A 12,831-nucleotide genomic window follows, 5' to 3' on the forward strand; every position below is an offset into this window, starting at 1 on the left:
CCTCTATGGCACCGATAAGGACTTCATCACTCAACACATAGAACATGTCACTGATAAAAACAAAATATTGTAAATATGTTGGTTTTCAAATATGAAAAAAAAACGCAGAACTGGAAAAATATGATTCACACAAGGTCTCAGCCAGAGGACCAGGTTTATGCCTTGCAGTTAGTGCACTCAATTATGCTATGGCCCAGGACTTAACTAGTGTCTCGATACACAGTGTGGTATTCAAGTTTTCTACCTGTCCTCTGTCCTGCATGAATTGTCTCAAAAATGTTTAAGGAGTTTGTATCTGCAGCAGATTACATTTCTTACTAACACAGGCAACAGCACTGCACAGTTAATAAATGTGTAAATAAGTTAACATCTGCAAAACTTTATACTTAAAAGGGCTTACATGTAGCTACTATGTCAAACTATGGCAAATCTAATGAAGAAACCATAGAGGATTCTATTTACCTACTCAATACCAATGTTTCGCACCTGCAGCAGTTTAGGACAATAATCATTTAATATCAACAGTTTTACTGTTACATTTAGTGGAACCAAATGGGATTTGTCACTCCTACTACCCCAGCCCATGGGTAACCAGTGGCTGTCAGCATGGAACTGGGAACTATCAACCAGGGGAAATGACTTCAGTAATTGTGATTTCAGTTAGATGAAGTTACCAGGAAATGTCACCAACTTCAGGAAACAAAACTTAAGGTTTTCAGTTGAATGTTTACTTAAGAATATAAGAAACACAGTGGTTAACTAACTGTGCAGTCAACTCTGTACAAACAACCTTCTCCACATACATCTCTCTAGTTTGTCCATCGTAGTCGATGAAGACTTCTACGTGCACCCTTCTTCCTACATACTACCTGGCTAATGTGAGCACTTCTTGGATGCATAGTCCCTTAGATAATCCTTCCCATTGACACAAGCAACTAAATCCTTGACGTGCCTATACTGACAACCTGCCACTGTGACATATAGAGCTTATTGGTCCCCTGAGTGGGTTTTCTTGGGTAGCTTTATTGACTGTATAGCTTTACCAAGCAGGTTTTGCCTCTTGATAAAACCTTCCTGGTGTTATGCATTTGTAACAAAACAAACTGAAGAAACATTAACAATGGTGACTCATGCGCAATGGTCGATCCCCTGCATGTGTTTTGCCTGACAATCCCCACTGATGTCAGGTAATCCAACCCGTGGGTGGCAGTGTCACACATGTGATGTCATCACCCTTCCTGTGACATCACTTCCTGTGGACAGGTATAAAGCCGCCGGCATGTAGGCCTGGCGGCAAGTTTGTCCGACCCTCCGGCTCTGGGAATCGACTCGCGCTCAACACTCCAGTTTTCTAACCTGTGCTGCACTCACTCTGCAAGGAGCTTCTCAACTTTCCTCACGTTTCTTCAGACAGGTAAGAAGTTTTCCTTACCCTGTTTCTGTCATAAACTTTGAATTCATGATTTATCCGAAATGTCAGCTTGTTTTAGAAGCTCAGGTATACCATATATGAACTTCTATGACTGTGAAAAGTTCAGATACAACCTTTAGTACTGAGCAAACTGGTGTGCCTTTTTTGTCAGCACTTTGAAATTTATCAAAACAAGACTTTTATTGATAAGTGCAAAGTGAGTTGAAACTTGAGTAAGTTTCTTTAGACAGTTAATTGAAAAGGCCCATACTGCCGGGAAAGCTTGTGGTGTTTTTTCTGGGTGTTACTGCAGTATTGCACCCAGTCCGGTTTGATCCAGTGAAAATACCCAAACATGGAAACTGTCCAAGTTTCGAACCGTACAAAATTGAAGACAAGTGTCCCCCGGCCACATGAGGAACTGATTTGCCAGTGTTGTGGCAACGGCTCAGTTTGTTCTATCACAATGCCAAATATGGTGAGGTTTGTTTCCTTTTCACATTATGCTTGAAATACTCCAATTGCAAACTCTACTCACCTAAATACCTGGGGTGAAACAGAATCAGGCCATACTAATCCAATTTGTTGTTTCTCAGATTTTTAGAAAAAATATTGAAAATGTAAAACTTGAGAATCAACATGAAAACAAGTCTGAGGGGAAAGTCTGTACCTTGTTACTCAAAGTTTCTGGGACTGAATACAGTCGGATTTAAGTTTATATACTGAGTCTTCTGTTTTCCTCATTCTTGTACTCTTCCTCTCAAAGTTTATGATAATATGTCCAACAGTCAAGGATATAGAAAGGCGAGGCCTTACCTAGAATCTTTAATTTCTCCCTGAAGGCTCAAGGTTTGGCAGGACTTCATTTCCCATGATAAAAACCAGAAGTCAATTTTGTGGCTTTGGTGTTTTAACGAGACGATGAGTTTTTCTGTCCAACTCTTAAAGACAACCGGGTGTAAAACATGCTCTTGTGCCAAATTTTACCACAGGGGGAATGTGAGTTTTAGGGAGGTACTTAACTTTAAGAGGGCCGGTATTGGATTTTGAGAGGGTTTCGAAGTTTAACTTATTTGAGGGGGTGCTGAACTTTGAAAGGGGTTCTGCAGTTGAAGGGGGATCTGAATTTTTGGGGACACTGGAGTCTTAGCAGGTATAAACTTTAAGGTTGCAGGGGGTACTGGATCTTAAAGGTGTGTTGAAGTTGATGGGGATACTGGATTTGCAAGGGGTAGAGGAGTTTTAGGGAGAACTGGGGTTTAAGGGGGAGGGGTTACTTGATCTTCAAGGGGTACTGGAATTGTGTTGTTTGTTAATTTGTGGTTGTTTTGTTGTTATGATAATTCACCATGTCAAATGTAGAGTGGACTGGGTAACAAAGTAAGTGTAAGGTCCCAATGTCAACTGTCAACCCAGGCAGATATATGATATAAAGTTACTACAGACTGTAACAGTAACTGTAATAGTTTCATTCATTTTTACTAGAACTTAATCTTAACTTTGCTTTTAAAACAATTTTGTTGTACAAATCCATTGGAAGCATCACAATATGCAGCGTGATCAGTTCCCACTTGAGATGTCACCACAAAACCCGTGAATGTTTCAAGATCTACAATATCAGAGCCTATAGGCCTGTGCTACAACTAGGCAATACTCCAGGCCCCTCAGAGATCATCACTGACCGCACTGATGGATTCTGACAGCTTGTAGACAGCCAGAATTCCCTGGCTCCACGCCTGAAGTGTCGTGTGCTGCTTATACCAAGTTATAGCACCTCAGGGAATTCAATACTGTATCTTGAGTTTAAGAGAATCCTTCCCTCATCTTTTGGTGCAAAGGGGCAGAGCCCATCTCCATTTCTACAGTCCTTGAGCCACACAGGCCACAACAGTAGAGACCAGCTGTGTAGGGGAAGTGCCCATCTCCGTTCCTATTGCCCTTGGGCCACACGGGCTACTACAGCAGGGGGCTAATCCACTGGTAGTTGAGTTTGTTCAAGGGCCACTGCCTATCTCCATTCCTATTATGAGCCCTTGGGCCACGAAGGCCACTAAAGTAGGGGGCTAGTCCATTGGTAATTGAGTGTGTTCAAATCCCATTCTTTCTCATAAGTGTTGTGCTAAGCAGAAAAAGAACTGTCAAGAATCCCGACCTTCAGAATGTAAGGCCCTTTACCGTCTAGGCCATCTCACTGGTTTGTCAATAATGCATAGACTCAAAACTTCAAACTACCTCGCTACAACTGGAGCTTTACCCAGTGTAGCAGGAGTTGGGGGACGAAAACAGGTACAGGTGAACTGGGGAACTTGCCAACAGTCAGAATTCCTTGGCTGGGTGCCTGGAGTGTCGCATGCTGGTTCTTCATGTCTCCTGACCATAAATTACTGCCCTGGGAGACCAGACCCCATGATTCGGCACAATCACCCACCGCACGCACGCACGTGCGTCCCAACTTTATCGACCACACTATGCACGATCCAGCCCGCCAGAGGATTGAGGGGGTCAGCTTATTAGTGGGGCTTGTAAAGTTTGGGAACGTGTGCTGTGATCGTGCCAAATCACAGGGTCTGGTCTCCTAGCCGGGTATAAATCACAGGAATTGGCCACAGGAAAAACAATGGACGTTACTGACTGCAACTGCGAGGTTTCTGGATTACATCTCTGTCACCGAGGCACAAACTTTGGATCAGGGAGTTATCAGACCTTAAAGCAAACCTATACTTTTCTTGAAACTGATCTTTGTTGACTTGTTTTGACTGTCATCTATTTTTAGAGGACACTAGAAGCCAGTGGCCCTTCCACAGAGATCAAGAAAGGGATAGATATTGTTCTTGTAAGATACTGAAGGCAGCCTCAACTTTTCACTAACATGTGCTAACCTTCACATTCAGATGAAAGGGCAGTAGAGAAATTGTTAAATCTTTTTTTACAACTTGAGAGTTTGTCAATCAATGGTTCTCGTGTCTCATCCTCACCTTCGTGACCACCATCAAGCCTGCAAGATTTGGTTCCAAGAAAAACACCGTCTGAAGTTTTCCTGTCACTGAATCTGAGCTGATTTGTACTTTATACTTCCTGTCATGTGTTCCAATTTCCACCAACCTCTTTAGCAAGCACTTCCAATAAAACTAGTATTCCTGTCACTGATCCTGAGTTAATTTGCTGCAACATTAGAGTTTGTGTCAACCATTTAAACTTCCTGTCTCATATTCTAAATTACCAACCTCTTAGCTTAAAAGCTCTCATGAGTTTCCTTTCTCGTCAAGAAATATCAACAAGTTTGAGACAGTAAAAGCCTGGTTCCTTCCTAAGGTTAACGACCTGAGGCCTAGGGTGGCACGAGTTATAGGAATCGTTAGAGGAATTAAGCTCTATGCCTGACTTCTAGCGACAGGTTTGGTGTAGAATTGGGTCTCCCGTGTTTTGCTACTTATACCTGCACTGATAGGAAACTTAGGCCACACCAATTTATTTTCTTGGTTAACAGAATTAAAAAAAGAAAAAGAAAAATGCTAGATTGGAAAAACAACATGAAAACAGAATCACAGAGGAATGTTTTTACTTTGGTGCACACAGTATCAGAGAGTGAACAGGGTCAGGTGCAAGTTTTCACCCCAGCCTTCTGTTTTCATGATCTGCTCAAATTAAAAATAAGAATCCTTTAACCAAGAAATTAAATTGGTGTGGCCTTACATTGCCAGAGAACTGGGTCCATGACACTAGCAAGTGCCAAAAACATCTTTAAACATTCACAGTGGTTTCATTTTTGTGGTGCTTCTCTACAGTCTAGTTCTGTATGTTTTTGTGCTACTAAAAACACTTCAAAAACCTTCTTCTTACTCCTACTGCAGCAATCAATCCAATCCCAGCGAAAATGAATGAATTCACAGGTACAAGGTTTTGCAGCATCAGAAGTTTGACCAGGATCAAGCAACTTCTTATCATTTCAAGAGTAGAAAACTTTAAGGCAACTTCTTAGACAACTTCTGGTAGATGTCAGTCAGAGGAGTTTGTGATTTATGGGGACCTTGAAAGAACCCAGCAGCAGGAGTTAGAATTTAACATGGATGCCTGTATGACATTAAATGTCAGCTCAGACAAACACCTTCAATATCATGGCCAACTCTGTTGCAAAACTTATCTGTGATGTTTACACAGTAAACAAACTGTTTACCATGTAAACAATTACTGTCTATGCAGTAAACAGTCACTGTTTATAAAATAAACAACTACATGTACGACAGAGAAGGTCAAGGTCATGGTCATGAGAGCTTATACAGACCACCAACACAGAACCTGGGATTCCTTCATCAAAACATGGAGCACCAGCATTGTTTCTGCTCCAACTGGAGATATTCATAGTAGTGTCAAACCTGGCCGACCAACCACTTTGTGCTGCAAGCTAATCACCTCCAATAACAATCCACATTAAAACAGTCCCGTCCAATTTGATATAATTTTCAGGACCCTCTTATCTGGTCAATAACCCCCAGTCACCAACAATTTTTGCTCAGTCCCTTGAAGGGTTGTTGAGAACAGGTTTAGCAGTAATGCTACCAGACAGGCAGGGATTGGGAAAAATAACATCAGTTCAGAGGACACTCAAAACAGATCTGTCTCAGGCTAGGGGAAGATTTTGCCCCAAATTCCTGTGGGGACTTGATACCATGAAGTGGTGGCGTTTGCTAATGGGAACCAGCTATGTTTGGAACAGGCAGAGATGACCTTGTGTGATGTCATAGGAAGAGACACCTCTGGGTAGGGGATGGTAGGGATGTTAGTGTGCATTGCTAACAGCAGTTTGGCAAGGTAAAAAATGCACAGGAGACACATTGACATCCGTCCTAAGGTATAACAGTTGTTTTTCATGGTCTCAACATTGATATAAGGCCCAAAACAATGCTTAAAGCAGTCAGAATAGAATTAAAAATTACATTTTTGGATCTTCTGGATTATATTGTAAAAATAACCTGAGAGAAATAGCATAGATATAAAAAAATACTGTGCATTTTTGTAGTTGCTGAACTGTATTGTAGGGCTCGCGGGATCAGGCTTCTATCGGTATCTCAGGGGCCTAGTTTGTTGTGGACATTAAGATCAGCTAATAGGCTTATTTCACAGACTATGGCCCATGATCTGATGACAAAAATGATGTCAGTTTCACCAAAATCAGTGCCCAGAGGTCAATCAGTGTCACATGAAAGCATTTCAGTACCAGGGACAGCAGGGGCGTGTTTTGCAGTTTTGTGACAGCATTGCTAGTTTCCTGATGTCCCCTATATCCCCTGATCTTAACTTCAACCAATGGATCCTTCATGTTGACAAATTGTTCTGCTAGCAACCTGATGCAGTTCAACTTGGTATCCATATTTCTCACAAAATGATACAAGTGGGAAATGTGCTCCAAGGTGTCCAAATTCTTATTCCTTAAGCCGGCAACTCAGCAGGACCAAACAAACAAACAAACCTGTCCTATATGTACCTTTGCCTCCTGAAAACTTGACTTCATCAGCTTAAACCCTTCTTCAGATTTGAGTCCAACATCAAACACAAGTCATTAAGAAGCGATGTCAAACAGTTTCTCACAAACGTTCAAAGTAAAAATAACCATACCCAAACTTCAGACAGAACTAAATGACTCCCTACCTCTGAGCGACTTTGATGAAAATGTTTTATCCCCGCAGGGAGAATCTGTCTTTTGATCTCCCAGCTTCCCACTGGGATTAAACAAGCTTAACAGGATTAGCCCTGCCTTTTTTCTTAACTTTGTCAAAGCCAAGAAAAGCTGTTAATGTCAGACCAGAGGCTTGCTAATGTATCTGCTGCTGTGTTGGTCAAAACAACTTCCGTTTTGGGCGGAAGACCTGCCTTTTGTCAATGTTTCAGCCACAATCTTCCTCTGCTACTGATCAATGGCAAGTTTGATGCAAGAAAGGAGGCCACAGCTGAAGGGAGGTTAATGAGACAAACTTTTCTTCCCTTTACTTCTGTTTATTATTCTAACTGTTCAATCTTTTAAAATCCACCAAGAGAATGATGTGTGAAACAAGAATCTATGTTTTCACCATCTTGACTGAAGACCCCAGAACCTTCAGGAGATCTAGAGAATCCCAAGAATGTGGCTTCTGCTCTTTCAAGAAATCCTGTACCACCTGCCTGTTTGACTTGGCCCAACCGTCTTTTTTAAAGTCTTATCCTTACACCTGAAATAGTTACTCAAGCAACTAGATAAAATTTTGAAACAGACGTTTCAGACAGCATTTGTTGTCTTTCGTCAGTGACTAAGGATAGGACTGGAAAACCAGGTTTTATACCAAAACTCTGAATAGATATGTTGATATGTTAGATATGGTTTTTCAGTCCTATCCTTAGTCACTGACCAAAGACAGCGAATGCTGTCTGAAACGTCTGACTGTTTCAAAATTTTATCCAGTTGCTTGAGTAACTATTTTTGGTGTATCTTATTACCTGGATGTCTAACATCAACGTAGTCTTATCCTTACTTCAAGCTTTGGGGATCATGCAATAGGTACCCGTAACAGCAGTCGTGTGAGATAGTCTGAACCTATAGCTACTAGTCTGTGGAAAGTTCTGCCTAGCAGACACCTCTGCCTGTCTATCAATCGATCTACGGAGTTACTAATGCTGTAGACAGACATGGTATTCCCTACCATGTCAGAAGGTCATTCTGACATGATAGAGGTTATATGGCCTCCGTCAGTCAGTATTGACCATGGTAAAACCCTAATTCACATCAGCCCTACAGCATCGGCTATGGCCTATACAAGAATGACAGTCTCTACCACATAGGTCACATCTGTAAGCTGACTCAGATCTATGGCAAAGTTTTGGACTGCAGACATACCGTAATACAAGACAACTCTGAAATTTACGAATGTTCATCAGATGTTTTCATCTTTCCTCAGATATCCTCAAGTTGGCAGAATGGAGTCCCTGAAGGTGTTCTACCTCCTGACCTTGACCATGGCTGCAATGGCTGCACCTCTCAGCGATGTAAGTTAGCCTGTCGGCTTCTGACAAGCCAATTGTTCCCACACCCCTATGCTTTGATGCCCCTATGTTACTGGGATATAGGGATACTTTTAGGGTTCGGGGGCATCAGAGCATAGGATGTCAGAATGTAGGGCTGTCGGGACATAGAATTCTGAATGTAAAATAGTCCAGACATGATTGAAAGCTTGACAGGGAAAAGGAAAGCTGAGGGTACTTGGAACACTTAGACATGATTGACAGTTTTGACTGACAGCTTGACACAGGGTGTCATTATTGACAGCTAAATTGCTTGACAACTTGACTGGGGGGAGGAAATAGAACAAAGAACAGCCCGACATGATTGACAGGTTTGATTGACAGCTTGACTCTGCCCACAGGAGGCTCGAGAGGAGCTGCTGGTCGACAAGGTCATGAAGCTGATCCGAGACGAGGTCATTCAGGAGAAGGCGCGGCTGGAGGCTGAGAACCGAGAGCTCAAGAAACAGCTGTCCGAGTACAAGCCAGGTAAGACAGTCTCAGCTATGATTATAAATTGTACCACAAAATTGGTCACCAATGCAATGGCGAAGGGCGAAGAGTGTGGGCCATTCCCCGGTCAGGCCAAACATTTATCAGGAATTTAAAGGTAAAACTGCTTTCTCTGCTTAGGCACTAGTCCCCTACTGTACGTATTAGCCCTGTGTGGCTCAAGGGCTATAAAATGGAGATAGGAATCGCCCTCATACACCAAAAGCATTTAGAGCCCTGCAATGGCAAGACTTAAGTTTTCCCAGTCTTGCAGAAAAATACCAAAACTGACAGTCTGTCAACAGAACATCCACAAGAAAGGATGTCCACAAGATGATGCCATGATCTAATCATGACAAAACTAACGTCTGGCTTGCATTTCTCCAGTCTGTTACGGCCTGCGTCCTGTTGGCATGGAAACGGGAGACATTCCACAGGACAGCATCACAGCGTCATCGACATGGCGACCAGAGATGGCCCCGTACTACGCCCGCTACGCCAGCAGCAAGTACACGTTCGACTCCCACGCATGGTGTGCCGCCTTCAACGACAGGATTCAGTGGATACAGGTGGGCTCATCCATCAATATCAATCAGTCGATCAATCAATCAATTAGTTCAATTAACTTATAAATCTAATAAATCAGTAGCCACTAAACATTTGACTCCCGGGGTGGGCTTATCAATCAATCTATCACATCGGAATATGTAATCCTATACTAATGACATACAATGTACATGCATGTAATGCCAAAGTCAATTCCAAAGTCAATTCCAAAGTCAATTCCAAAGTCAAAGATGAAGATGTGAAAGAGCAAAAATAAAGTTAGACTTCATTGTCTGGTATACCGTGTTCTGTGTTTAAACTTATTAAGTCATTTTTTCAACCTTCCTGAACACTTTGATTTCATTATGAAGGCAGCTTTTATTTCCTTTGCATACTTTCATCAGTTTTGGGCTGCCCAGATCAGGATGTCATCAACGTAATGGCCTTACTATCCCCCTACTTTGCCCCTCGCTGGGTTATCTGGTGATGAAGATGACTGATCTGATTTTTGTGACCTCTATTTTTGCAGGTTGACCTTGGGAAGCCCATGGCAGTTGCTGGGGTGATAGTTCAAGGTCAACAGGGTTTCCCCCACTGGGTGTCGTCCTTCAAACTGCTCTACAGTCTGGACCAGAAAGACTGGATGTACTACCAGGACGAGACTGGTAACGACAAGGTAGGAATTCAAATTAGTGTACAACTGTTCCCTTAAAGCCTCTGACTCTGAACCCTGGGTGTACTACATGTACATTGTAGGCTATCCCTAACCCTCTAGGACCAGACTGACTGGAGGTACTACTTACAAGATTGGCAACGACAGGGTAGGGAATAAGACATACTTTTAGGTAATAGCAGTTGACTGACTCTGAACCTTGGAACCAAACCCTCTGGAGCATGGGGCAGACCAACTCTAGGTACAACCGGTAACAAAAGGTCAGAAATAAGATATAACTAACAGTGGCTCTGCATAAAATAAACTAGTTTCCTACTTTCTAAGCATTATGACGCATGGAGTATAACTTGTGTTGCTTTTCGCAGGTATTCAGTGGGAACTTTGACAGCACCACGGGCGTGCGTCACGACCTGAAGCGGCAGCCCCAGGCGCGGTACGTCCGCCTCAACCCGCACACCTGGCACTACCACGTCTGCCTGCGCTTCGAGGTCATGACCTGCGTGGGCCAGGCCGAGCTCAGCAGCTCGCTCAACGCCGTCTCCATGCCGGGGAACGGAGACGAGGTTCTGGTTGCCATGGACTACGAACAGGACCAGGACAACGACCTGATGTTCTTTCAGACGGCACCGCTCGCAGCGGATGTGCAGGAGGAGGTGGTGATGGAGGTCGCTCAAGGACACAACTTTAGAAACAAGATGGCGGAAGGGCAGGAAGGTCATGACTTTAGAAACAAGATGGCGGAAGGGCAGGAAGGTCATGACTTTAGAAACAAGATGGCGGAAGGGCAGGAAGGTCATGACTTTAGAAACAAGATGGCGGATGGGCCGACCAGGTTTGAGCTGTTGCAGCAGGCATCTGATGCAGAATACGTGAAGGATGTTCTGCAACACGAGATGCAACTTCATGTAGATGAAAACAGGGAACCTGAAGGAGAAGACATTGTTTCAGTTGCTGACAAAAATGTCGAAGCCCAACAAGGTCAAGTGGAAAACAATATGGTGGACAGAGAAGACTATGGGCTGTTCCGGGCTGAACCACCGCCACAGGAGGGGTGGGATGAAGTTGGTGAACAAGTAGACGACCTTGAAAACAACATGGTGGACGAAATGTTCCAGACTGTGCCACTACCAGCCGAGGGGTGGGAGGGTGATGTGGGAAATGTAAAGGAGGATGAGGGAGAACCATGGGTGGAGGAACAGGAGGGGATGGGTGAATCAGGCGACCATGATGGTTTCATGTAAATCTTAGAAAAAGCCGGAAAGTCCACTAATTTTGCACAATTCTTTTGATACTGATGATATGCTTATCTATCATTCATCAAAACCTGTAGCCGCACCCTTGCCATTGCACAGGGATGAGCTTCTGTTCCTCTGAATAATCAGCCGGCTGTCTGTGGTCCCGTCTCCCTCCTCCTCTTCCTCCTCCTCTTCTTCTGACTCCACATCTACCTTCTCCACTGGCTGGTACCTGATTATTTACATGTTCTCTGGCAACTGGCACCCATGCTCTATGATATCAAACTAGTAAAATTAAGTTGTCTAGTGCCAGAGCACCTTCCTTCACAGCATCTGTAGATACCGGTATACCGTACATGCAGTACTGGATTCCTTATTCATATATAATGCCAAGAATGTTGCTTTATAACTATCCAGTCTTATGATACATCATACAATCATCTTAATGATAAATGTAATTTTTCCTTGAATTCTTAAGCAACATGTTCAGATAACTAGTGTTGATATATTGCACAAGTAGGTTTTTCAATAGTTTTAACTTTATCCTACTAGTTAATATATTTTGGTTTATGCATTATTTTTGTTTTGTTCATAAATTTTTCTATTAGTTTTCACTGCAAAATTTAATGTAACTGAATACTTAAATGCTGAAGACTTAATACATGATTTTTCTCATTGTTAGTAAGATATGTAAGCTTGTATATTCTCCAAGTTATCTTGGAAAAGATCTTAGCCTTTCTTTGCATAGTCCGGCTAAAACCAATATCAATATCTTTTAAGAAAGATTTCTGAAGAGTGACAAAAGATGATTTATTCTTACTGTTGGAATGAGTACTGGATGAAAAGTATAACTTATTATGGTGTATATTCGGGCATTTGTTCTTCTATTTTTGTATCAGATTCTATTGTAAAAATTGCCTTCATTCATTTATCTATTGTAAGTGGCTGTGAGCAAAGAGCAAACATCGTTATCATCATGATTCAATATAATTGTACCTACCTGTCAGCTATGTGTAGTATATAGTACAGTATAGCTACAGTGTGTACTGTATTTTATAGTGAGCAACTCACTCATTGTGAATAAATATTGCCATCATGTGACATGGAGTTCTATCTGGCTTCTGTGTTGACTGAAGACAAAATCAAATGAAAGGAGCAAAAAAACTAAAAGTGGAGTAAAATTATGGTAAAGTCACTGACAGATATTGATACGTAAGATTAGTGTGTTATGCCAAAGAACATTTACAAACTGCCTATACAAAGCCTCTCCCAGGCTCACATACTAGTATACACGCACACGCACACTCACACACATACAGAGTTACACACACACACAGTCACACACACACAAACAGAGTCACACGCACATACACAGAGTCACACGCAGTCATGCACACAGAGTCACACACACACTCACGTGCACACACACTCAAAAACTCACATAC

The 12,831-nt window shown here is 42.4% G+C and overlaps 2 protein-coding genes across 3 annotated transcripts in view; one reads left to right on the plus strand and one right to left on the minus strand.

Annotated features, from left to right (window-relative positions):
* LOC136443164 (high affinity cationic amino acid transporter 1-like) overlaps positions 1-12,831 on the minus strand; it is a 38,128-nt gene that overhangs the window by 14,498 nt on the left and 10,799 nt on the right. The window lies entirely within an intron of this gene.
* On the plus strand, positions 1,195-12,484 carry LOC136443166 (uncharacterized). Its single transcript, XM_066440286.1, has 6 exons — positions 1,195-1,414; positions 8,338-8,425; positions 8,803-8,929; positions 9,320-9,501; positions 10,008-10,154; positions 10,517-12,484. Exons 2-6 carry the CDS (start codon positions 8,357-8,359, stop codon positions 11,390-11,392), a joined length of 1,401 nt encoding a protein of 466 aa, XP_066296383.1. The 5' UTR covers positions 1,195-1,414; positions 8,338-8,356; the 3' UTR covers positions 11,393-12,484.

This window comes from Branchiostoma lanceolatum, chromosome 10 (assembly GCF_035083965.1).
Source record: "Branchiostoma lanceolatum isolate klBraLanc5 chromosome 10, klBraLanc5.hap2, whole genome shotgun sequence".
Classification (NCBI taxonomy): domain Eukaryota; kingdom Metazoa; phylum Chordata; class Leptocardii; order Amphioxiformes; family Branchiostomatidae; genus Branchiostoma; species Branchiostoma lanceolatum.